The sequence below is a fragment of the Dipodomys spectabilis genome, unplaced genomic scaffold (genome assembly GCF_019054845.1).
Source record: "Dipodomys spectabilis isolate Male_0828 unplaced genomic scaffold, ASM1905484v1 ptg000132l, whole genome shotgun sequence".
NCBI lineage: Eukaryota > Metazoa > Chordata > Mammalia > Rodentia > Heteromyidae > Dipodomys > Dipodomys spectabilis.
Window position 1 is genome coordinate 2745034 of NW_024870809.1, and position 26309 is coordinate 2771342.

A 26309-nucleotide genomic window follows, 5' to 3' on the forward strand; every position below is an offset into this window, starting at 1 on the left:
AGCTATGAAGGAGGCTGAGAACTGGAGGACAGTTGTTCAAAGCCAGGCTGAGCAGAAAAGTCCACAAGACTCACTCTAAATTAACCATTAAAAAGCTGGGCTTGGGGCATAGCTCAAATTACTAGAGCACCAGATGTGAGAAAACAAGCTGAAAAGGCAAGCCAAGTGAAAGCACAAGGCTCTGAATTCAAACCCGGACACAGGAGAGAAAGACAGATATTTCTGTTCACCTTGACTCAAACACAGTCCTGCTTGTTGTTGGATCGCAGGAAAGAATGTGAGGATTTCAGAGTACAATATATTTTACATTGTGGTTAGGTCATGGAGCATCAACTCCATAGCAATCCATCTAACACATCAAACTTTGGTTCTGAAAACTGAAATTTACATAATTTCTTCTGTGAAAAAATACACTGGGACTGGCATACTTTATCCTGTGATCAATAGTGTTGGGAAAAACATATATTACTATAATTTTTACTTATATTTTCATTAGCATAAAATGCTTGTACATGGGGCTTAATTGTGATAATTCCATACATGCATACAATGTACCTGGATCAAATGCACCCCTATTTCACCCTTCCTAATCCTCACTTAAAACAACATCAATAGGTTTCATTTTCCTATTTTTGTACAGGTATATAATGTACTTTGACCACATTGATCTTGCTTCATGTTCTCTTCTAAACAATACTGAGAACAAGCAAATACAACTTAGTTACTTAGTTTACAGAATACTTGTTTCCGAAAGGTTTCTACAAACCAAGCAAAGTAACAATTTGCTTATTAATTTGTTTACTAAGCAATTTGTTTACTAAAACTTACTTAAAAACGTTGACCTTGTTGTGTTCACCAATTCAAAACTATTTTTGTATAATATTGCAAAGGTTAGTCCATTCCATGTGTTGCAAAATCTGTTATAAAGTCAAATAAATTGAACCTTCTAATCTTATATTCACCATTGACTTTCCTTGTCCAAAACACGTGTTAGATGTCACTGTTTCTTACTGGTATAAGTTCAATAAACTTAGCTTTGCTTAGTAAGTTTTGTAGTGGTCTTTGGGGAAGTGAATGGCTATACTCCTCTTTCCATACTGAGAACTATTATGTGTCATATTTCTAAACTTGTAAAAATACAGATGGATGGATAGTGAGTAAGGCATGTTTTTGTCTTACCAAAATTAGTTATTTTTAACACATCTATAATGCCACTCATTGGACCACAGAAGGTAGTATTTAACCTGAGTTGGCTATAAAGTCTTGTTTAGAATGAAGATTTCAATTTTATTCTTGATCTAGTTTGCAAGTTCAACTTAGGAACTTGCATTCTAATAAGACTCCTCAAGCAATACTGATGCACACTAAAGGTTAAGAACCACCAATGTAGATTAACAACATAAACAAGCACTACAAATCAAAAGCAGCAATCTGTCAATAGCCCATGAGGCTGCTTTAGGCACGAATCTTGGCATAATCCTATGCGAATTTTTACCACTTTAGAATAGTAGTTCAAGATTTCACATATGACATTATATTCTGAATTGTGAAATTGAAATACAAAATTTAAAACTTGGCTGTAAAGTAAAGTGGTACTCTAGACACTATTTGGAATCTAATACATTAAATACCAAAGACTCTATAAGTAAGAGATAATTCAGATGAAGTAAAAGGAGACATTACCCAGTTCATTATTAATTGTACAGCCATTAGTTTAAAACATTAAGAGACTAAAATATTGATTATATTTTAATCCCTACCCAGGCTACTAAACGAGGCCAAAATTTTTGATAAGCTCAGGTTGTATCTATACAGAATAGTCACTCCCATTAAATCAGATACTGAAGGGTAGCAAGATCAAAATGCTGAAACAAGGATACAAGTTGACCCATTATAACAATGAGATGTACAAGTCACTATGTTGAAAATGAACTTTACAACTTGGGGGGAGGAGTTGGGGAGGGAAGGATGGAAGGGATGGTAGGGGAAAAACAAAGGAGGGTGTAACGATACTTCATAGAAATGTACTCATTACCTTACTCATGTAATTGTAATTCCCCTGTACAGTATCTTTACAATAAAATATTTTTTAAAAATCAAAAAATAATTACATAATATAAAGTGCAATCTCCCTAGCACCTTAACAACACCATAAGATGCAGTTCTCCATTCTTTTTTTTAATTTTATTTTTGTTGTTCATAAGCCTTAAACTCAGGGCCCGGGCTCTGTTCTTGAGCCTCTCTAGGCTCAAGGCTAGAGCTTTACCAGTTGAGCCACAGCACCACTTCCAGCATTTTCTGTTTATGTGGTACTGAGGAATCCACCCCCCAAGGCTTCGTGCATGCTAGGCAAGCACTCTGCCAGGAAGCCACATTCTCAATCCCGCAATTGTCCATTCTTAAGTGACTGATTCCCATGGAATTGATCCTAAATCAACTTATCTGTAAAATTCAGTTAATTCAATCAATAGGAACCTTGCTTCAGTCAAGCATTTTAGTTATGTGTCTCTACTTAGAACTCCTGTCAACTCTTCAAATTTCTCAATAGGAAATTCAAAATCTTCCAACAGAAATCTACTTCTACTCAAAGACAATATCTTCATCTTTTTACCTACACAAATATTTATTTATTTATTTTTATTGTGAACATACTGTACAGAGGGGTTACAATTACATGAGCAAGATAATGAGTACATTTCTTATCAAGCATTGTAGCCTCCTCCTTTGTTTACCCTTCACATCCCTTCCCAGCCTACCCCCACCCCCCACCAAATCCTCCCCCCCCAACCAAAGTTGTAAAGTTCTTTTAAAATAATGTTTAAAATAACTAACTTACCAGAGTGCTCACTCAGGATTGTACAGGTATAACATTAGTTAAACTTAAGGTGATAAAATATGTGTCGATCAGGGAATGCTGGCATTTTTTTCCTATTTTCAATATTAATTAAATTCAAGGAGATAAAATACGTGTTGAAAATTAAGACAAATAAGTGAAAGAATAGTTGAGAAGGATGGGTGAAGATGTTGAAATGGGTGACTCTGATCAAGATTCATTGTGTTCATAAACTGATATGTTAAATGATAACTCCTTTGTGCAACTTCTTAAAGACTTTAATAAAAAATTTTAAAAAATCATATGCTGATCAAGGAATGCTGGCATTCATTCTTACTTTTATTTCCTTCTGTTTTTGCACTATTTTCAGTATAGCCCAGAAAGCTTCCATTGTAAAGAAGGAGGAGGAACAGTAACTAGTCAGATATTCTCTTTTAGGGATGTTTGTGAAACATAGTATCAAGGCCTAGTGTATAAAGAAACTGAGTTTTTCTTCTTCTTACCAACTAAAAATAATTATAGGAAAATAAATCTATCATTAATAAACATACATTGTAAGCTAGATACTGAACTAATTATATTCATTATTACATTTCATATTTATAAAGTCCCAAGAGACTGGAGACCTGTGACTCAGGCTTGTACTCCTAACTACTCAGGAGGCTAAGATCTTAGGATCATGGTTCAAAGCCAGCCCAGGCAGGAAAATCTATGAGACTGTTATCTTCCATTCACCAAAAGAAGTGGAACTGTGGCTTAAAGTCTTAGAGCACTAGGCTTGAGCAAAAGGGCTTGGGGATAGCACCCAGGCCCTGAGTTCAAGCCCCACAAGAGACCAAAAAAGTCTCAGGAGGTAGACATTGTTATTCCCATTTAATAATGAGGAAAGAGAGACCCAAAAACTAAGTTACTTTTCTAAAGACATGTAACAAGTAAAGAGAAGACTCAGAGGAAATCTCTCTTCAGAGATTTCATGCTCATTTTAAAGTTTTCTTTTTTTCTTTTTTATGTGCTATTGGGGGTTGAACCTAGGGTTTTGTCCATACTAAGTGTATATTCTACCAATAAAGTATATGTGCAAACCATATTTATTTTGTTATCATCTATGGTAAATATATAGAAATTACCAGCTGAATATTCTTTTATTTCGGTCATGGGGCTTGAACTTGGCCTGGGCACTGTCCCTCAGCTCTTCAGCTCAAGGTGAGTGCTCTACCACTTGAGCCACAGTTCCACTTCCTTTTTTGGGTGGTTAACTGGAGATAAGAGTCACATGGTCTTTCCTGCCTAGGCTGGCTTTGAACCATGATCTTCAGATCTCTGCCTCCTGAGTAGCTAGGATTACAGGCGTGAGCCACCAGCGCCCAGCTCAGCTGAATATTCTTAACATTACTGAAATGTTGGTGTACATTTCAGTAAGATTAAGAACTCTCACATTACTGGCTATTGATCTCTAGAATTCTTTTTACCTTCTTTAATTGAATTTTGTACATAATTCCCTTTGCCCTAGTTCCCCTGTTAGACACCATTCTACTTTACCACTATGAACTTAACTTCCATCTGAGCTTCATAGAAATAGAATCATACAGTATTTGGCTTTGTATATCTGGCTCATTTTACCTAGCATTGAGTCCTTTAGGATCATCCATACTGTAGCATATTCACATTTTTCTTTAATGCCCAATTATGTTCTATAGTTTTCCTGTACTATATTTTATCACTTCATCTGTTTCTGGTTACTTGTGTTGATTCTACCTTTTGGCTATTGTAAATAACATTGCTATAAGCATGAGTGTATGAATAACCTCTTTAAGACCTTCTGGATATTACCCAGAAATAGTTGAATTGCATGATAATTCAATTTTTAATTTTGAGAACCTGCCATATTAGTTCACAGCCTTTATGCTTTACTATTAATGTACTGCTGTTACACTGGCTGCCCAAGGTGACATCAAGCAGAACAGTATTTGTCATCTATAAAAACAAAAAAAATCAGCTTAGTCATCTATGACTGTAAACAAACAGGAGATTTTGACTGATGCCAATTATTTCACCCGTAAAGAAGCAAATGAGTAAGGGAATAACTTTTATCAGATAATTAAAATGAAAATCCACAGAAAAGGAAGGCTTGCCTGCGATCATTTTCTGTCTAATGTATATGGGCACGTTTTCAGTTTGTGAAGTACTTCCAAGAAATAGATAACGTGTTTTTCAATACTGTGGTGAAACTATGTGACTTTGAAGAAAGTCATCTTCCCCAGTATTCACTGGAACAAATGACAGTAAAATATGTGGTGTTGTGACCATAGACAAGTTATTTCTTCTGTCTGTACCTCACTTTCCTTATCTGTAAAATGAGGACAACTAAATTGTAAAAAAATGATTAAGTGAATATAAACATAACATTATCCATATCGCACATTGTAAGTATATATTATAATCATTCAATAAAGAAAATTTGCTATTACTATTACTATTATTTTCTTTATATATACATTTATTGTAAAAATACTGTACAGAGGGGTTACAGTTACATGAGCAAGGTAATGAGTACATTTCCTATTGAGCATTGCTACCTCCTCCTTTATTTTTCCCCTACCCTTCCCTCCCCATCTCCCCAAATCCTCCCTCACACCCTGAAGTTGTAAAGTTCGTTTCAACATAGTGTCTTGTACATCTCATTTGTAACTATTATTTTCAAGACTCTATATGCAAAAAATAAGTGATCATGGATCTTCATAGCACTTTAGTATTAAGTAGCCCCAAACTGGAAATCATCTGAGCATTTAGTAGGTAAATGATTAAACTAACAGTGATACGATTGTAATACGTAATGCTGCTCAGCAATAAAACAAACAACTGATACACACAAAAACTTGGATGAATCCTAAGAAAAATATACTGAGTGGAAAAAATCCCATAAGGTCAAATATTACATTATTTTATTTACATGAAATGTCCAGAAATACAGATCTTTAAAGACCAAATGAGAATATGCTTGGGAACTACAATGACAATGGTAGGGATTAAGAAGTGGAAGTAGTCATGAGAGATTTCACTGGGCTATTGGACATGTTCTAAAAGTTGATATGATAATCCAGATGTATAAATGTACTAAAATTCACTACATCATTAAATTAGATACATTTTATATATCTAAACGATGCCTTTAAAGTCTTCTTTAAAAAGATTTTGGATAGGGCTGGGAAGGTGGCTCAGTGGTAAAGTGCATGCATAAGGCCTTGGGTTCAATTCCTCAGCACCACATAAGCAGAAGTGACACTATGTATAGTGTCACTATAAGCTGGAAGTGACACTATGGCTCAAGTGGTAGAGTGTTAGCCTTGAGCTGAAGAGATGAGGGACAGCACCCAGTCTCAGAGTTCAGGCCCCATGACCGACCAAAAGAAAAAAATTTTGGATACTGCATGTGTACAATCATATTCTGTTAGATTCTAGGGAATAGCAATGGTAAGAGAGAATTGTTTTTTACTTACTGAAGCATGCGCTGCTATGTATCCATGTGCACTTTTATCTGAAATGAGAATAAAAAAGTTACCTTGGTGTCATGAAGATTGCCTAAAAGATTGTATACCTTTGATCAGAAGGAAAGTTGCTATTAAATACTGTACAATATCATTTTTATCTTAAAATAACTCACATCACTAGATTCTCATCAAGTCATGTTAAAAACCTTTAGGTAACCTATGAGTGAGCCTCATGTAAATGGAAGAATATCAAGATTACTTCTTCCTCATTGCTGTTATTCTATACATGTATACACTAGATTGTTTCAACTTACCACTCTTTCTGTACCTTTGATCTCCTTTCCATTCCTTCCTTTTAACTTTCCTTCTGATGTTCATCTTTTCTTTTCCCTCTCCTAGCCAATCAACCAAGTTTCAACACCTGAGCATTCGGAAAATATACGATGATGCATGAAAGGGGAACAAGGAAACTTGATGAGATGTATGGGAAGAGGGAGGGGGAGAAAGAAGAATGATGGAAGGGGTAACTGATCAAGATGCATTGCACACATAAATGCACATGTTAAAATAAAACAGTCTTGTACAACTATTTAAATATAGTTGACTAAAACCAAAAGGAAACCTTAAAATAAAAAGAGTATACATGATGACTTTCAATCAGCTAAGTTGAATGCAATGATTCAGATAATCTTCAGTTTTGACATTTTCAGGAGTTCATCTTAGTAAGTTGAGAAAATTCAGCTTATAAAAATGAAAATGCTAGCCACACAAGGTTTTACATACTTGTTACCTTAGTGCCCAGGAAGCTGAAGTAAGATCATTAGTTCAAGGAAAATGAAATCATGTTCCAAAAAGTAAATACAAAATAATAAAATAAAAATTTCTAAGTAAAGATCCAGAAGCACAACAAATCAAAGAAAGACTTGATAAATGAGACTGAATCAAACTTAAAAGTATCTGCACTGCAAAGGTATAGCTTACAAGCAAAAAAGAAAACCAACAGAATAGGAAAAAATTTTTACCATCTACACATCAGACAATGGCCTAATATCCAGAATATACTTAGAACTCAAAAAATATAGCCGACAAAAAATAATTCAATAAATAGGCTAATGACTTAAAGAGAGACTTCTCAGGAGAAGTAAAAACGGCCAACAGACACATGAAGAATGTTCAAGATCTCTGGCTATAAATGAAGTGCAAATCAAAACAGCACTAAGATTCTACTTTATCCCTCTTAAAAGGTGAATATCAAAAAAGTAAGAATAACAAATGCTACCATATATATGGCCAAAGAGGAACTCTAATACACTGTTGGAGGGAAAGTAAGCTTTTTCAACCATTCTGCAAAACAATATGGTAGTTCCTGTAAAAAACTAAATATGGAATTTCCCTATGACCCAGCAATTCTCCTGTGCATTTTATCTAAAAGATTATAAACCAGGATACAGTAAAGCCATCAGCACAACCACATTCATTGCATCACTAGTCACCATAGTCAAGGTATGAAATCAGCCTAGGTGCCCCTCAATGGATGAATGGATAAAGAAAATGTGGTATATATATACAATGGATTCTTTTTCTTTTTGCTGGTCCTGGGGCTTGAACACTGGGCATCGGCACTGTCCCTGAGCTCCTTTTTGCTCCAGGCTTGCACTCTATCATTTGAGACACAGCACCGTTTCTGGTTTTTCTGTGTTTAATTGGAGATAAGAATCTCACAGACTTTCCTCCCTGGTCTGGTTTTGAACTGTGATCCTCAGCTCTCAGCCTCCTGAGTACCTAGAATTACAGGCCTGGGCCACCAGAGCCTGGTCTATACAATGGAATTTTACTCATCAATTAGAAAGAATGATATTGTACCATTTGCAAGGAAATGGAAAGACCTGAGGAAAAAATATAGTAAGGGAAGTAAGTTAGACCCAGAGAAACAAAGGTTATGTCTTTTCCCTCCTTTGTGGTAGCTATAAACCTATAAGTAAACATGTGGGTGGTACGCAAGTGGTTACAAATGTATTAACTGAAATATTATTGAATCTAGGGAGAACTCAAATGTAATTCCTTAGAAAGACAAGTCAAAACCCAACAAAATATGCACCAGGAAATGGGTACTTGCAAGAGGGGAGAGTACTAGATGAATGAAAGTGATAAGGAGAAGGGGAGAATGCAGTCATGAATTCATTGTATCTACAAAACTAAGAAAAGTAAGAGCATGTTTGAATCAAAGGAGAGTCAGAATGTTGAAAGGGGTTACACCGAAAAAGATGCATTGTATTCATAAACTGCTTTGTTAAAACACGATTCCTTTGTACAACAATTTAAAGATAGTAAAAGAAAATAAATAAAATGTGTTGAGCAGCAGTGGTTACATGGAGCAAAGAACAAACTGAGAAACTAAATGGTATTAGCAGACATAGTGAAGTGGTTTTTGAATGTATTTTTAGCTCTGGTCAACTATGGTTCTAACTTGGTATTTAATTTGGCTTCTGATTTCTTCACATGAAAACTTGATGTAACACCAAGATCTCCTACATATTTTATTCCACATGGAAAAATTATAAAACTTTCTCCTTTATTTTTTAGTTTTTAGGATTTTAGCATTGGAGGGCAGTTAATAGACTCATGTCACAAACTCCCATTTAGCATGTGAAATGTCATGTCTTTTAGTTTGAGCTTTTACATTTGATATGGCCAAATACATCCCTGTAATATACTCAGAGAAACTTCAAGCCTGCCTTATACTAATTAATGGGAAGTGGTAGGAGATCTTTATGACTGGGATATGTATGTTAGCATCCCCTTATTTCTTTAGATGTAAAATTGTTCTAGAGAGATAACTCACATCATATTTCTTTAAAAATCAAATTTCCAAACAAGAGTAGGTCTATTCATTAGTAAAAGCATCACAATTTGGCAGTAGAGTAGATATTTCAATCTTGCTATAAATAGCAAGACTTTAAAAAAAATCAAATCTGATTTTGGAATTTGATCAAAATAACTTGACAACCACAAAACTTTTCAGTATCATCACTAGAAATCAATGACTCAAGGGCTAAAATACATTTTCAGAGAACATAGTATAACACATATACCTCTTACTTCATAGTCGTATCAGAAGGCCTAATCCTAGGCAATCCTTCATGTCAGTGAAAAGGAAAACAATCATGATTGCTGACTGTTACTACTTCAGTGCACAGTTTCCTCATTTGGGTTCAGAAAACACCCAATCAATACAAATTTCCTAAGAGCAAACTCAAGTTCCAGTTTATTTTTTGGTTTATTAATGCTGAACCCATTTGCAGAAAGGGCTGTAACTAACTTTAACTATTCTACAGATGTTTTGTTCTAACCATAAAACACGGAGATTGGTATGAGTTCTTCACTATTTAATAACATAGTATTTCTTTGATACCACAGTATTTCTCTTACCTCCTGATGTAAAGCTCATATACTTCTGGTTGTTGACTGTTTCTTTGGAATCATAGAATTTGAGAACATCTAGAACAGCTTGTGGGTTCTTCTTCTGTTCCAATTTTGTTATGTTCGAGGTTTGGAGTAATCGTGCCCACTGCTCAGGAATTCCCTGTTGACAACCAAAGGGAAAGAATGGCAGCTCAGAACATTCAGTTTCTGTACATTCATGTTCCAGTAAAGTTCTTCACCAAGAAGCCCATGCTACCTGTAGGATTACACTTGGGAAACTGAAGTTACATTCTAGATTTTAACGTTAGTAACTTAATAATGCAATCATTCTCTTCTCTAATTAAACACATAGGTAAAACTAGGATCCAACTTAAAAAGGGTGGGTGGGAGTATGACTGTGATAGAAAAAAAAAGCGCATGAAAATCACCTCCATATCGACTCTGCTCATCCATGAAATGATGTTTACGGCTTAGCTTATACTTTTCTGGTGACTCAGGGCAGACATAGCAAGACTTCTCTAAATTTGTGCACACCATAGTATAGTGCAGATCAATGGCTTTTTTAAATGGCTGGAGTAACAAGGTCTTTCTGGGTATGTTGTAATCAGAAAATCTTTTAAAATAAAAGGAAAGCCTCACCTTTCATCAGTTCATACTTTGTGATTATGAAAGTAAAATTTTGGGTTTAGAACTTTAATGTAAAGTTAGATTGGGAGGAGATAAAACTAGATTTGTGGAGGAGCAATAACCACTGAGATGTTAAATAGTTACAGTAATGCTGCTTTGGGCATTTCCCCAGCAGCTTTCTCCAGGGCATGCCCTCCTCTTCTCCTCCCTCCCTCCTTTCCTTCCTATATTATTCATTGGCCACATAGAACCTGGGGACTAGAAAACCATGCCAAGTCTTGTGAGAATTTGCAATAATATGAAGCATTTAGAGCCGAGAGGAGGGAGTATTTGGAAATCTAACCAAGGAGAATTGCAAAAATTATAGAGAAGTTAGCTTTGCATTGAGCATTCAACATTCTTTCCTACACATTCAGCCTACAGATGTCCCCATTTTATAATTATCCAACCTCCAAGAACAATTTGGAGAGAGAAACAGACACACTGTTCCTGAAGTGCATCCAGACACCATTTATGGCATTGTCCTATGAAGTCTCGGCAAAACAATGTGTGACGTGGGCCTCCAGAGTTTGGGAATGACAACAAAAAAGTGAGATAAGCCAAGCAACAACTCTACTGCACACACATGAACCTGCTGCTGCAGTGCTATGACATCTCAAAGAAGCACTTTGATGCAAGCTTCTTTTGGGCCTGTGACGCACCTCTGGGAGCTTCCCTGGGCACATCTGTGAGCCATAGAGATCTGGCTGTAATGGACGTAAATAAAGAAAGAAAAGAAAGTTAAAACAGAATGTGGGACAACTTAGAAGGTGGGAGGAGATGAAACCAATGGGTCTGAATGGGGGGAGGGTCCCTTTTAAAGTGGGCCGGTTATGAAAACAGGGAGGTATTAACTAAATTAGGGACAGGGCAGGCTACAGGACAACAGGTTTAAGAGAACAGAGAAAACAGTGTTCCAAAGTTTGGATGTATAATTCCACTTTGGGCCAGATTCTTCTTCCGTAAATAGGCAATAATAAGAATTACCATTAAAAATTGGAAAGATTACTAAAGAAGAAACATGAATTTGCAGGGAAGAAGGATGGCATCGTGAAAAGCTTTGGCAATAATTTGTAAGTTGTTTTTATAATTGAATGATCACAGGTAGCCAATGGCCATGTGATAAAACTTACAAATTTCAATTCCCAATTCTGGTTAACCAATTTTAGTTTCACATGGAAGTGTCTATGTGGTTAAAATTCAAAGGATGCATGGAAATATTGAACTTTTGTTCTCATTGTCATGATTCTTTTATATTTTGTGGCTAAAGTCATGGCTGGTTTAGAGAAAGCTAGATAAAGGATATTCCCACAGCCAGACACTATGTTTTAAGTTTCTTATACATTTAGGAAGGGAAGACATTTCACTTTAAGCCATGTATGAATAATTTTAATACTATAATTTCCAATCCCCACCTACCCACAAATAAGATAAAATATTAAGATAACAGCTTTGTCTAAATTAAAGTTTCTCAAACACTACAGAAACATGCTTCCACCCAGCTGGTTTGTTTGGGGAGCTATATTCTTGATTCCTGGCATTGGGGTTACTCCAAGCACTGGAAAATGACACTTTGACATGCATTCATCACGCAGTTTGATGCTAAAGCCTTAAGCCAAAAACTGGAACTCAGGAGCCCATGCACGATCCCAGTTCTGATTCTAAGTGCAATTAATAGCATTTGGTTAATACTGTAGTGGCCAAAGGAGTTATTAATTGTTACAAATCCGGGTATGCATTGCACATAACCACTAAAAGCAGACTTTACTGGCATGATCATTACTATAATTATTAAAATATCTACAGTTACTATTCATCCCCATGGCACTTCTAAACTTTGGTGATAAATAGTTGTGTGATCAGTAGACAGCAGGAAAAAAATGCTGTCAATTACAGAAGCTTCTCCAAACAACTATACTTACCACATGACTACATTACTGAGATAAATTTTTTTCTGAGTTGAGACAAGCCACTTTACCAATGAAACCTGACACTTAAATTTGAGTGTTTGCCACAAAGGCACATAATCACAAAAACATCTTATTATTCCAAATTGAGGATCAATCCCAAAAGTTAGACAACTAAAGGAGACCTAGGAGTCTGAGCATCAGAAGCAGGAGCACATATCAATGCCTGACCATGTATATAACAACAAATAGATGTACAACAAGCTGGGGGTTATCCAGTGTAGCCCAGGAGAATGGCAGCATGATATAACAGGCCAAGCATTTATCTTATCATAAGAAATGATAATTTATATCACTCATACCATTTTTCCCTCTGATTGACTTGAAGCGACCGTCACAGGTCTAGAGGTCTGGAAAGGGGAGTTCTGAAGTATTTGGGACAAAAATGGCAATATAAAGGGTAAGGACTTGTAATAATTTAATACAAAATCTCACCACCCAACCTATTTTAGCTTCAAGGTCCAAGTGTATGCCCAGCTGTACAACATTATATGGGCTGCTAAGCTATAGGGTAATCACTGAGACACATAGAAAGCCAATATCCAAATAGTTCAAATAATAGGCCCTTGTAAGACAACTGGATTAGACAGTTCAACAAATTACACAAAATTCAACCTCAAAAACCCCAATAACCAAATTTAATAATGTGGTTCCCCCAGTGCATAATAATTTAGTGGTACCAAAGCAATCAGGGCTCAATTCTAACTCCTACCAAAAATGATTATTAAAAGCTTATTATCTTTTGATATTGTAAGAGTTAAGCATAACAGCATAGTGAATAGAAACCATGGGTTAAAATAGTGAAAGGGAAAAAATGGGATCTTTAAGAATAATGTGTAAGAAGAAGGTAGGATTTATTTCAAAAAATCAAGCGGACAATAATGCACTTTAGATTTCCAGATTCAGCCTGTCTATCTATGTGCTCAATGGATTACTATTAAGAGACAATGTGCAAAACATCTATTTTATTTCAAATTGTTTTAGGGGAGTTGGTTTGGTCCAGTTTTGTCAAATTATTATTTACGATCAGAAAGACTGTCCCTTTCATACCCCATTCTATCTCTCTCCAGTACATTGGGTTCTAATTAAGAACAAAGTACAAATGGCTGATGTTCCAGTCAGCAAGATGGTGGTGACTCACTTTTACCTCATTTCTATTCAGAATACAGAAAGAACAAAGAAAGATCTAAAGGTAGGTTATATCATAAGATGTCAGGTAAGGTGGAACATGTGAGAAGAATAAAAAAATTGGGAAAGCATCAGAATGTCAGATGAGATAGAGGAAAAAATTTTCATGCAGAAACCAAAAGGAAGAAAAAAATTTAAAATATGGAGTGACAATAAAAGGGAGATTTAAACAGAAGAAAAGCAAAGGAAGTAAAGTTAAAAACTGGAAAGACAATGTTCTTTAAAAATAAGAGTTATTAGATAAAACATCTATAAATCTTAATGAGCTTCCTCTCATGTGAAAATGTTGGAAAAAATGGTTCTAATCACTTTTTTAAATGATTTTTAAAATATACAATTGTTCAAGTTATAAAAATCACTATTATCTGGTGGAGATGATGTGTAGTGGTAGTGTTGATGTTGAGTAGTTTCTAAATATACCTAAGAGAATTTTCTTACAATGTTATAAAGGTTGAGATAAAACTCAGTGCCATTTGAATAATGTCACTAACTGCTATAATGACATTGCTTCAATCCTACTGATCTCAATCTTACTGCTATCTCACTGAAAGCACTGTTGTTATTTTTTTAAAGTTCTTTTCTGCTTGCTAATGAGAATGCAGAGATTATCAGCCCACAGCACTTTATGGGGCTGAGACATTTACTGTGCTTTCATTTCTCATATTGCTTAATTTCAGAATGAGCAAACATGACAATTCAGCTGTCAATTTAGAGACATGCATTATTTCTCCAAATCAAATTGATTTGCTCCTTTTTTCACTTAATTATATAACATAGTCTATTCACTAACCACCACATTATGAGACCAGATATTTAACTCTTCAATATCAACAATTTTCTTTGGCTTAAGAAGCCAAGAACATATAATAAAGCTATCAAAGTTCTCTTCTCAATTCACTCAAAACTACTCATTATTTTAGAATGTAGATTTTCATTGAGTTCCTTACTAGTATAGAAAAAAGGGTTGCTCACCTTTCTGCTGACATGTTTCTAACAAAATCTTTTCCCTAACATGGTTCAAAAGAGATGGTAGATTTTTTAAAGAATAATATGGCGTAGATGTGGGATCCTGTACTAATTAAGAACTAAAGATATCAAAAATTGGTTTGATTTATCATTGTTATACCTAGAGCCTTCATATTGGTTTTTATTATGAATTACTTAGATATAAAATAAGCACATACCACTAAGATATATATTACATAATGTATATATGTATATATTTATCCATATTTCTTCTTGGATGAGGTTTTTAATATTGCCAAAATATAATTATTAATAATCCTAAAAATCTGTGTTCTTCCAAACAGAAAAAAAACAGGTCAATTTGACACAGATTTTTAGTGAGCAGGACTAACTTATCTGGGTAATTCAGGTCCCAATGTAAAGCATTAATTATTTTGATAAATAGTCCTTACTGGTCAAGTTGAGTACGTGAATCTTGATTTACTTTACCTGATTAAAGAACAAGTTCAGGCAGCATATCCATACTGGGACTATGTGTTGTGTACCATGGTAACTAAAATTGCCAATCAAGAAGAAGACTAGTGATCATCCATTTTCATTATGATGAACAAAATAATTTTTCCAATGCTGTTAACACTTTCTGTTTCTATCTATGATCACCTAATCAAAGTCTACCAGACTTGAAATTGTCAAAGAGAAAAACATTGATTCTTCCATTTGAGAGTATGGGAATTTTTTCTTGAAGCTGAGAGAGAGTGGGAATTTTTTCTTGAAACCTATTATCATAAATGGTTGGTTTTTCATGGCTCACAAAACAAAATAAGAAGCTTACTTACAGTGAATTCCCCGGTGACTGCATCAAACCCCACATGAATCGTATGCTCAAAGTCTGAAGGAAGAGATATCTCTGGGCGCTCTTTCTCTTTCTTCTTATTGGCTAAAGGCAAAATGTTAACATGTATTTATTCGAGGCATAGTTTTGGCTGCCATAAGTTGTATAAGTAGGTTCATCCAAACAATTATGAAGTTGAAAGAAAATTGATTACAAGGCAATTTTACCAATACTTAACTCCAGGAATCCCAATTTTATTGGAAAGGGTGGCTGAAAATTCAATGAAAAGTATCATGTTTATATAACTCGAAATTTTCCTGTATACCCACAATCCCAGCACTTGGGAAGATGAGGCAGGTGGATTGTGAGGTAGAGGGATTGCTACATAAGGAATTCTAAGACATGCTGGGCTATATATCATGAGACCCTGTCTTAAAAATAAATTCCAAAACCAATTCAAATAAAACTGTCATTCAAAGTCATTTACCTTCTTTATCAGCCTCATGATATAACCAGTAAGTATCTGAGTATGTTTTGCTGCATAGACTTTGTCAGCTCAGATATCACTTATTAAATAAGAAATTTATTATACTCAATTTTGGTTAAGCCGTAGTATTAGAAAGGAAGAATAGAAAACAAAAGCATTTCAGTTATCTATAAACTGTTGTGTATTGTTCATAAATGTCAACATTAGCCAACTATCAAGTGTTTGCCACCTATGATTCCTATGTTTGCATTATGAAACACCTTAGTTTTCTATCCAATGAAGGTGTTCCCACAAATCAATGGTGTTACAAACCCTTCTGTATGTTTAAAACTACTTATAGCCATTTCATACTTAGTATAATGCTATGAAAGGTTTGGTTGGTGCTTTTTACTGAATTAATTTTGTTAGCTTTTGAAAATATTGAATCAGTTCTTTGGTTAATTGTTTTCATTTGTAGCTATTTTTTTTACTTTGCACTGCTTTATAGCAGCCATTCAGATTTATTGACATAATTTTTAGTAAACATATTGTCAGTTAACAATTCAAAAATCCTTTAAAATCCTTTAAAGATATTATCACTGAATATATTAATTTAAGAACTCTAATGTAACAAATATATCTATAAATAGTTCCCAGGAGAAAAGTATCCATGTTGTGGCTACCTTTTATTTCCATCTTTGATTATCTAAGCAAAGACCATCTTGTTTGGAATCATCAGAAGAAAACTGGTAGCTTCCATAAAAGACATATCAGCACAGTTGAGCATGTACCTCTGATCGGATTGTATTTAACATGAAGAAACACTCACCTTTCTAATAGTGAGCAAGTCAGCATGAACTTGGTTTACCCCAATTGAAACTAGACGTCTCTTTGGTCTGATTTATACATAACATTCAATTAACCATACAGAGATGACTGGTTTTGCAAGATATCCAGGATACATTTTAAATTCAAAACCTTTCATATTAAAATGTCATTCTTAGGGCTTTTGTCTTTCCACACTATCTCATTCATTACTCCATATTTCCTGTCAGAGTGCAGAGACAAAGGGCAGAAATACGGAAATTCAAATCATGAGAAAAAGTATATGGGACAAGAAAAGAAAGGTTGAGGGCCAAAGGATTTACATCATTCAAAACCTTTGCCTGGCCACCAAACTCATTTAGAATTCAGTTTTTAAAGGTATATGCATATGTCATCTTAACTTATCATTGGCACAGGTTACATTTTACATTAAATCTTTGCTGGTGAATATTATCCTAGATAGACTACATTTAGAGATGTCTGTTGGTACTTCTAGTTTTTCTGTTAATGTACTGCAGTGACCATTTGACCATTTATATAACCTTTACTTTGTCTTGTCCAGAAAGGCAAAAAGAACAATCAGCCTTCAGATTTATCACTCTACTCAAGGTGTAATAGTAATTCTTATGATCTTGGTTGTATTTATCTCATTTTCTAACCTCTCATATATGGCTAACCACCTCTCTTTCCACTTTCATGGTCTGAATTTCCTCCTCCAGAAAACAAACTATGTCTTTGATTGCCATTGCTCTTTTTCTTCTAACTCTCCTAGTATAATCTTTGCCCTTCTAAAATTCTATCTCATCACTCCTTTCTTCTGATTGAATTTGCTCCCAGATTCATGTTGGGTAATTTCCTAATCTGTGATTGACAGGGATGGATCCAGATATTGTGTGACTAGGAACTTTAACATAAGAGAAAAGTTTCTTTCAAATAAAACCAATGTAATATACAAAGATAAAATTTCTAGAACTCCTCCTAATACTTTGGAAGGATTTAAGTCTTGTGAGAAACTCTGCCCAAGCAGATTCATTCATATTATTTTTAACAAGCTCTTGCAACCTTTAGGGAACCAAATTCAATTCTGATAAAACAGAAGGTAGCTGCAGTTCTATCTATAAAATTGCAATATACATGTATATATTGCACATACTCAGAGATTCATAATGTCTAATTTTAATCTGTATCTCTAATATTTCTATCAGTTGTACTCATAGCCTCTATTGCCTACAAATAAACATTTCAACTTCTCCATTACCATTGACTGCACATTAACATACTAACATAGATACAAACATTCCACTTGAGCTGAATTATACACAGAACTGAATTAATAGTATTTTCCTAGAAGGCCACTTGATTCTTAGCCTCAGAGCCAAGCATAGTAGTCCCCTATTTCAATACAATGATACTGCCAATCATCCAGATTAGAAGTGTAAGGTCTTATACTACTCCTTTGGAAGGCTTTAAGCAATGAAGAGATTATGATTCCTTTGCCAATAGACAACCACAATAAAAAATGACCTTACAAAAGGAAGTCCAAATTAGTTTTAGTGTTCCTATGACAATTTACTTAAATCTTTAAAAATAATCTTATTTCTTATTAACCTACATACTTGTGTCATTTACAAAGTTATATAGCCAGATACCAGTGGCTGATGCCTGTACTCCTAGCTATGCAGGAGACTGAGATCTAAGGATAATCACAGTTCAAAGCCAGCCTGGACAGTCTTACCGCAAAGTTTTCATATATATTAGGCCTAGGCTTTGCAAATTATGCTTGTAATTTACCTCCTGCCCTATGTGTGAATTATTCCCCTTAGTCTCTTTCCTTCTCTCCTTCCTCCCTTTATTTCTCCTTCCATCCCTTTCTTTTTTTCAATTCAGGGAATTAAACCAATGTCTTCAGGCATGCTAGGTTAGTGCTCTACCACGGAGCTACATCCCCAGCCCAATCCTTATTTTTGAAGACTCACTGTTAGGTTTCCCCTACCTTGTAATATGTGTCCTGCATTTGCCGTGCAAAGTTAAATGTCCCTCCTTCCTTGTTTGCATTGAACTACTCTATGTATAAGAGAGCTTAACACAACCATTGGATTATTATTTCTTTTTATATACCTATCTCTCTTACTCATATGTGAGACCCTAACAACAAAAATTGTATCATATTCATTCTTGCATTGCCACTACATGCCTTGAGTCTGCATACTCAATAACTGTTCTTCAAAGAACACCTACCACGGACAAAACTTCATTTTTCCCTCAATCTCCACAACATTTTCTGAAGTAGGTCATATTATTGTTGTTTTATATATGAGAAAAGTGAGACTTTGGCAAGTAAAACCATATACCCATGGTTACACAGTTAGCACATGTCAGAGTTAATATTTGAACCTAGGCCCCACTATGTCTCCAGAACCTAAACTTTTAATAGCTAACATATTTGTTACTTAGGGGCATTTAAAATGAAATCAGATCTGAGTTCTAGTCTTCAGTAAATGTTTAGTGATTCAATGGAGGCTACATGAAAACTGGTTTCTTTCTTAATTTTTTAATACTAAAATGTCATTATAACCCCCAGAAAATTCTATGAGCATTGGTCATTTATATTAAATCTCAGCCCAATTGAGTCTTGGCTAAGCTTCTGATTAGTTCTATCTAGGTCGGTATTTGCAGAAAATAAGCCCTAACAAATATCACTTTCTAAAAATATTTCCCACATTCTATCAGAAGCTAGAATGAGGTCGTCGCAAAATACTGGCTGTACAACAAACTGTCAACACATGGCCTTAGAGTTCATGTTGTAACTCTTGCAACCAAATATGTTCTTCAGGGTCTCTCATACTGATATTTTTAACTATTTTACCATCCTGTAAAGGAAGAAACGTTCCTTTAGTTATCTACATTCACCTTTACACCCCATCTCAGAATTCTGAATTTTGTCTAGTGGCAAGAGTTTGTCTCATTTAGAATAACTTCAACCTCTTCCTTAAATATTCTCTTCACTACTGGCCTAAGGTTCTCAAACGTCCTTATGTATCACTCTAATTTGGGGAAAAGTTTTAAAGGAGAGCTGCCAGAGCCCTATTTCTAGAAATTTGGAGTGTTAGTTTTTGGGTAGATCTTGGCATTTTTATTTTTAAAATGCCTCCACCATTTCACTTGTGGAATTAAGAACAACTTTAAATCCTACTACTAAGCAAGGATGAACACTATTTGAATAATCCTGGCACAAGTTCTTCATTTTTCTGCATCCCAAACCTTTATACCTAGGGGAAGCGAGAACTAGGCTTCCTCTCATTATACTCCAATTGTCCATTAGTGCTTCTGTATTTGCCTACAGAATCCTCTCTTCTTGAGGTTAGTCACTTTGTTCTAGCCATACATATGAATCCACTGAAGACTGTGGCTCTCAGTCTTCCTTCCTATGCCCTATTCTTTCATCACTATGTGAAACAGAAGGTGTAACACTATTGAATTTTTAGCTCTCTTCCACTTCTGTAATCTACTCTCTAGTCTGTCTTTTAAATCAATTGTTCTCAATCAAGGCTGAGAGTTCCACTTTCAAAGGTCTACACAGAGTAGTCCATGTCAGGATTTCTGAAGGTAAGAACTGACAGATTAGTTTTTAACTTTGTAGAGGATTATAGCTAGAGCAGAGAACCATGACTGCTCTATACCATTTCATATTCCAGAATAACACTTTCTCTGAAGTATTCAACCCTGTTTCTCACTCTCTGAGCTCAGCTTCCTATTCCACTAGCCTTATAATTCTTCTAATCTCTATTCCTCTACTACCAATTCTTTGAACTCAACTAAAGTGTCATTCCCTGGAGCTTTGTATTTTCAGCCACTTTTTGGTCTCTTTTCTGGCCTAGACTCTTATGATACATCATGTAAATGGCTCTGAAGTTACTGTTCTAGAAATTCTCACTCTTGAGCTCCTCTTGTAATTGTTCTAAAAAAAAATCTACCCTGTCAAATGCAACCATGAAATTTCTCTACATCTACAATAAACTTGCTGCAATTCTCTAGAGGGAAAAGGCACATAGTCTTGTAGAATGATGTTTATTATAAGGGTCACATACCTTAGTTAGGCCACTAATGGTTCCCACCAATATTGTCCTCATTGCTTACCAAATTTCCTCCCTTCTACCCTCATGAAATATTTCAGAATTTCACCACTTCATTCAAATTCCTGTTCTACTCAATCTTTTTCTTTCGGTATATGGCCTTTTAATTCACTAAGAAACATGGAAACAACTCATTGGGCATTTCTCTGGATTGACGTCTCTCACTCATGTGTTTATCCTCACAAGTAGGATTTTTTCCTCCTTCACTTCCACAAGAAACAGGTCCCTCCTTTAATCTAAGATGTATTCCTCCACTGGTGCTCCAGATCCCAGTCCTCTTTCCATGAGCCTCACTCCATCAAGTAGGTCCTATTTCTTCTTGTTCATTCTGTGTTCATCTCTCTATTGGCACTTTCTATTAGCCATAAGAGATAAGCTGAATTCTCTCTAGTCCTTAAAAATTAAAACCTCTTTCTTCCTATTTACATTCATGTTTTGCTGTTATAATCCCTCAGCATTTCCTTTGGATTAAACTTCTTTTGGTGTACTTTTGAGACACAGTCTTGCTATGTATCCCAGGTTGTACTGGAACTCACTAAGTAATCCAAACTTTTCTGGAACTTATGTTTCTACTGTCTCTGCCTCTCAAGTGCTGATGCTATATAGCATATACCATCATACCTGGCTTAAGTTAAACTCCCTGAAAAAGCAGTTTTGACTTCTGTAGCTCTCACTCCCCAAACTACTACAACTTCCTGAAGTTATAAAATTATCACCTCTTTGGGGCTGGGAAGGTGGCTCAGTGGTAGAGTGCTTGTCTTACATGCATGAAGACCTGGGTTCGATTCCTCAGCACCAAATAAACAGGAAAACCCAGAAGTGGCTCTGTGGCTCAAGTAGTAGTGCACTAGCCTTGAGCTGAAGAGCTGAGGGACAGCGCCCAGGCCCAGAGTTCAAGCCCCATGATGGAAAAAAAAATAAATGATCACTTCTTTGATCAAGTACCACTTTTCAACCCTTACAACCATTCTTTCTTGATTAAAATTGACTCAGTTGAATGCATACTTCTTGAAACTGACTCCTGTCCACTTTATTTATCACAACTCTTCTCTAAAGTCTAATCCTAAATTTCTAGGTTTTCCCTCCCAATAACATTTACAAGAGTCTCTTTCTGTTGGCTCCTTAAATAGTATTCTCCTGGTGCTGTTCTAGATCCTCATCTCTCCTTAACAACCTCTTCTTTGGATCAGCTCTTCATCTGGTTTCAATCACTGTCTATGTTAGTACTTCCAGTCATGCTCTCTCAGCTGGATCCCAGCCTCCATGTAATGAACTAACTATGGAAAATCTCTCTTCAATGGCTTCATAGGCTCCTCATACTGAGGAGTTAAGTAACTAACCATGGCTTTTCTCCCATCTGAAACAACATGAAATTACAACCCCCCTTTGTTTCCTGGCTCTCTCTTCACTAGTTTCTCTTCTTATAATCTGATTCTAAATGTATCCTCTGCATTTCCTTTCTGCACTTCTATTTGGTTAAGTCACTATCATTTCTCTCCTGCACAACTCTTACATAGCATCATCTTCTTCCCCATATTCCCAGTTTTTGCACTTGATATTCTAAACTTCTTGTAGTTAAATTCCCCTAACAGTTTATCATGCCTAGTGCCTTGAAAATGAAGATGTTGCACTTTTAACTTGGAATTCTACTCATTCCTTACATGGCCAGATGTTTGTTTTTAAATTCACCCCAGTATAGCAGTCTTCTCTTCAGGGAAGCCTTTCCTAAATAACCATCCCTCTTTTTAACCTTGAATGGATGTCCCTCTTCAGTTATCACTTCTGATTTGTACTTAACATAGTAAACTCTAATCATACATTCATGTGGCTGTTTCTCTCACTAGGCTATAACTTTTCTAAAGGCAGGGACTGAGACTTATTCCCCTCTATTCCCTAGCATATTACCAGATTCAACATTTAATGAGTAAGCAAATGAACAAAGGAATGGATGAATGAGTGACCTACACTATGTGAAATGAGACGCAACATATGAAGAAAGGACATGCATGCTTATTTGATATAGCATGTTCAGAAATAAGGAGACCGTGATCCCAGCCCATCAAGAAGGTCTGGATGGTGGGGAAATGTTTTAGAGTTACTTTATAGTTAAAATGATTGGAATTCTTTATGTTCATTCAGACTTATCTCTTGCCAAGTGCTACTTTGATGCTCAATATATTGGCAGTTTAGCTGGTCAAGGTTCAGGGTGTGCACAGCATCCAATTCTCCCCTAGATGAAATCCCTGGATGGTGCTATCTTTTCTTTCTGGAAGCATTTTAGAGACCTGACACATGGATCTTCCTTGTTGTAGGAGTTCCACTTGTCATCTTCCCCTAAAATTCCTGGAATTTTTGTTGTGTCATCTGATCAGATGTCATATGGTCATGTCCCCAATTATTTTTAGAATACTTTCTAGCTCTTTGAAAACAAAGCATGAAGGAAAAGGAAAGAAATGACAGGGGATACCATAGAGAACACTTTCATGCATAAATCTGGCTTAAAAACACAACATACACTTCAGTTATGTTAATATAGAAAGGTTAAACCAAAATATAAAGCATATTTTAGATGTAGAAATACTTTTTCCCAGGACCATAAACAAAGCCTGGATAGTTGTTTGAGGGGAACATTTCACAACCCCACCTCTAGGGAACACTTACTATCTCACTTAGCTCCTTCTCCTTCAGTCTGTAGGACAATTAGTTAATGTACATTGAATTATGAATGTAATGGCAGGTTGTTATAGATGACTTTGAGTAATATTTTAAACTTGCAAATCAATTGTAGGAATGTGCTTGGCAAGTAAAAAATAACAACTGATACAACCAAACCAAAGAAAATAAAGTAATAAATTACAAAGAACACACTGTTAGTCTTCCATTATAATGCATGTCAAAGGAAATCAAATCACAGAACCCTGTTGTAGCTAGAGTTTACTTAAACAGGGAGTACATGAAAAATGAGATGTGAAACATGGGTAGATAGAAAAGTACAAGTGTGAGAAGACAAGGGTAAACAGAGAACAGTCCTGGAAATCAGAAAGGAGAGAAAGGCAAAATTGGAGGCAGTGATGAAGAATGTGCTGGAAAAAAACTGAGCAGGTGAATGATAGAAGTATCCCTGGCTTGATGCCTGTAGCTCATGCCTATAATCCTAGCAACTCAGGAAGCTGAGATCTAAGAATCGCAGTTCAAAGCCAGCCCAGGCAGGAAAGCCTGTGAGACACATCTCCAATTAGCCACCAGAAAACTGGAAGTGAAGTTGTAGTTCAAGTGGTAGACGACCAGCTTTGATTGAAAACAACACCCCAGAAACTGAGTTCAAACCTCAAGCTGGCACAAAAAAAGAAATAGAAAAAAAGAAAAAGAAAAGAAAATATACCACTAAAGTCCACATCCCATGATGGAGACAGGCTTCATGATGATTGTTATTTAACTTAGGCTATGAAAAATGAAGATTGAGTGTGGAATGGAGAAGATATGCTTACACTTAGTGCAGCTGTTACTTTGAAGATAATTCACTGGACACTTATAGTGTGTGTGTGTGTGTGTGTGTGTGTGTGTGTGTGTGTGTGTGCGCCCGCGCATGCGTGCATGCATGTGTGGGTGTGTATACATTTCCTATTAACCATGTGTGTATTACTTCTACAATAAATCAGCAATCTGAGGAACTTTGTCTTCTATAGAGAATTCCATTCAAAATTCAGCACAAAACCAGACACACAAAAAGAGACACTAAGGCAGATTGTTATGTCTTTTAAATTGAAATAGTTAATAAATTCAATCTGTGCTCAAAGTCAGCATACAGCTCAGATCTATTCATTGGCTTGTTGTAGCTATATCTCTATCTTATGGTATTCTAAGAAGTCCTTTAATGTAAAGAAGGACTAGGAAAGCATTTTCAGAAGTAGGTTTGTATCAGAGCTGCTGGTATTGGAGGGATTCCTGGAAGACACTCTTCTTCCATATCTGTGGTTTGGCACCTCAAGCTCTCTTCCTCCTTTCCTTATTGCTCCACGTATTCTCCCTAGATGTAAACTATAAGCACATCTTGCTATATATTCTTGAAACCAAAGAATATATACAGGTAGAAGGATATTTCTGGCATAGGCCCAAGGGATGGTTAGGTTATCAATAATACTAAAAAGCCCGTTTTTGCCTCAATATTCCTATTTAATTCTGTGAAGGACATGGAAGGATATAATAGTATTTTTAAAACTCTGTACACATTCTATGGATAATAACCTTCATTTTCCCAAAGAGAAGCTTCCTAGTGAACTTGTTTATTATAGATGGGTGGTAGGTACTCTCAATGCTTTGTTGATTTCTGTCACTAACAGGCTGCTAGTTAGTGTCCCACAAAGATCTCTTACAAAATATTGTCTTTATAAGAATGTAATAGACCTAGTGTCAACCTACAAGGGAAGTGAATTAAATTCAAGAGTGTTGTATCATTTTTATTTTTAATGATATTCTGTTGAATCTTCTCATTTTTGGGTCACAGATCATACTGTTTCACAACTCTCTTCTTAATCCTTCCTTATTCTTGAGTATGATTAAGTATCCAGAATAGTTCTTCCCATGGCTACAGTAGCCCTGTAGGTGTTGTCAAAGAAGTAAATACTCCTCATGAAGCCAATAGACACTGAGGGACTGATTTCTGCCTGTATTCTAATCTGTGACTCTTCTGCTCTGTACACAAATATCTTTCTTGAGGTTTAGAGTATGAGAAGGGATACATGTGAACAGTCTTAACTCCTGGATCTATGAGATGCATGCTGTCTCTTATATAGAGGAAATTGATTTATTTTTTCATATTTTTGATAGAATGCTATTATATGAGCTTTAAAATTAAATTTTCCAATTGGAAATACTTAAAAATACTATGGAGAGCAGGGAGGATTGGGTGGGGGGCGGGGAGGAGGATGGGAAGGGATGGGAAGGGGAAACAAAGGAGGAGGCTACAATGCTTGATAAGAAATGTACTCATCATCTTGCCCATGTAATTGTAACCCCTCTGTACAGTATTTTCACAATAAAAAAATAAAAAAAATACTATGGAGGAACTGCAATGGGAATTTTGGGTTTACAATACGTTTTATTGTTAGCTTTAAGTATGTATGTATGTATGTATGTATTTATTTATTTGTCGGTCATGGGGCCTGAGCTCTGGGCCTGGGCACTGTCCCTCAGCTCTTCAGCTCAAGGCTATCGTTTTACCACTTGAACCACAGTGCAACTTCCAGTTTTCTGAGTGGTTTTTGGAGATAAGTATCTCACAGACTTCCCTGCCCTGTCTTCCAGCAGTGATACTCAGATCTCAGCCTCCTAAGTAGTTAGGATTACAAGTGTGAGCCACCGATGCCCGCCGGCTCTAAGTATTTAAAGAAATCGATTATGCAGAGTGTGTGAAAATTATAAAAGAAAATTCCATTTAGCATATTTCCGGTTTAAATGTAGTATTTGGAGCAAAGCACACACTGATCTGAGCAGAAAAGGGAGGTGCATATTAATGAGGAATA

The 26309-nt window shown here is 35.7% G+C and overlaps 1 protein-coding gene across 5 annotated transcripts in view; it reads right to left on the minus strand.

Moving 5' to 3' along the window:
• The window catches only part of Pak3 (p21 (RAC1) activated kinase 3), an 87998-nt gene that overhangs the window by 52282 nt on the left and 9407 nt on the right, over positions 1 to 26309 (minus strand). The window contains exons 2-6 of one of the 5 annotated variants that reach the window (XM_042690046.1): positions 15368 to 15468; positions 12680 to 12742; positions 11073 to 11117; positions 9751 to 9904; positions 6331 to 6368 (exon numbers count right to left, since the gene is read on the minus strand). In XM_042690046.1, coding sequence (XP_042545980.1) covers positions 6331 to 6368; positions 9751 to 9904; positions 11073 to 11117; positions 12680 to 12742; positions 15368 to 15468 — 401 coding nt within the window. Of the gene's footprint in view, positions 1 to 6330; positions 6369 to 9736; positions 9905 to 11072; positions 11118 to 12679; positions 12743 to 15367; positions 15469 to 26309 lie in introns of all 5 variants that reach the window. The other 4 variants (XM_042690048.1, XM_042690047.1, XM_042690049.1 and 1 more) reach the window with 4 other exon arrangements.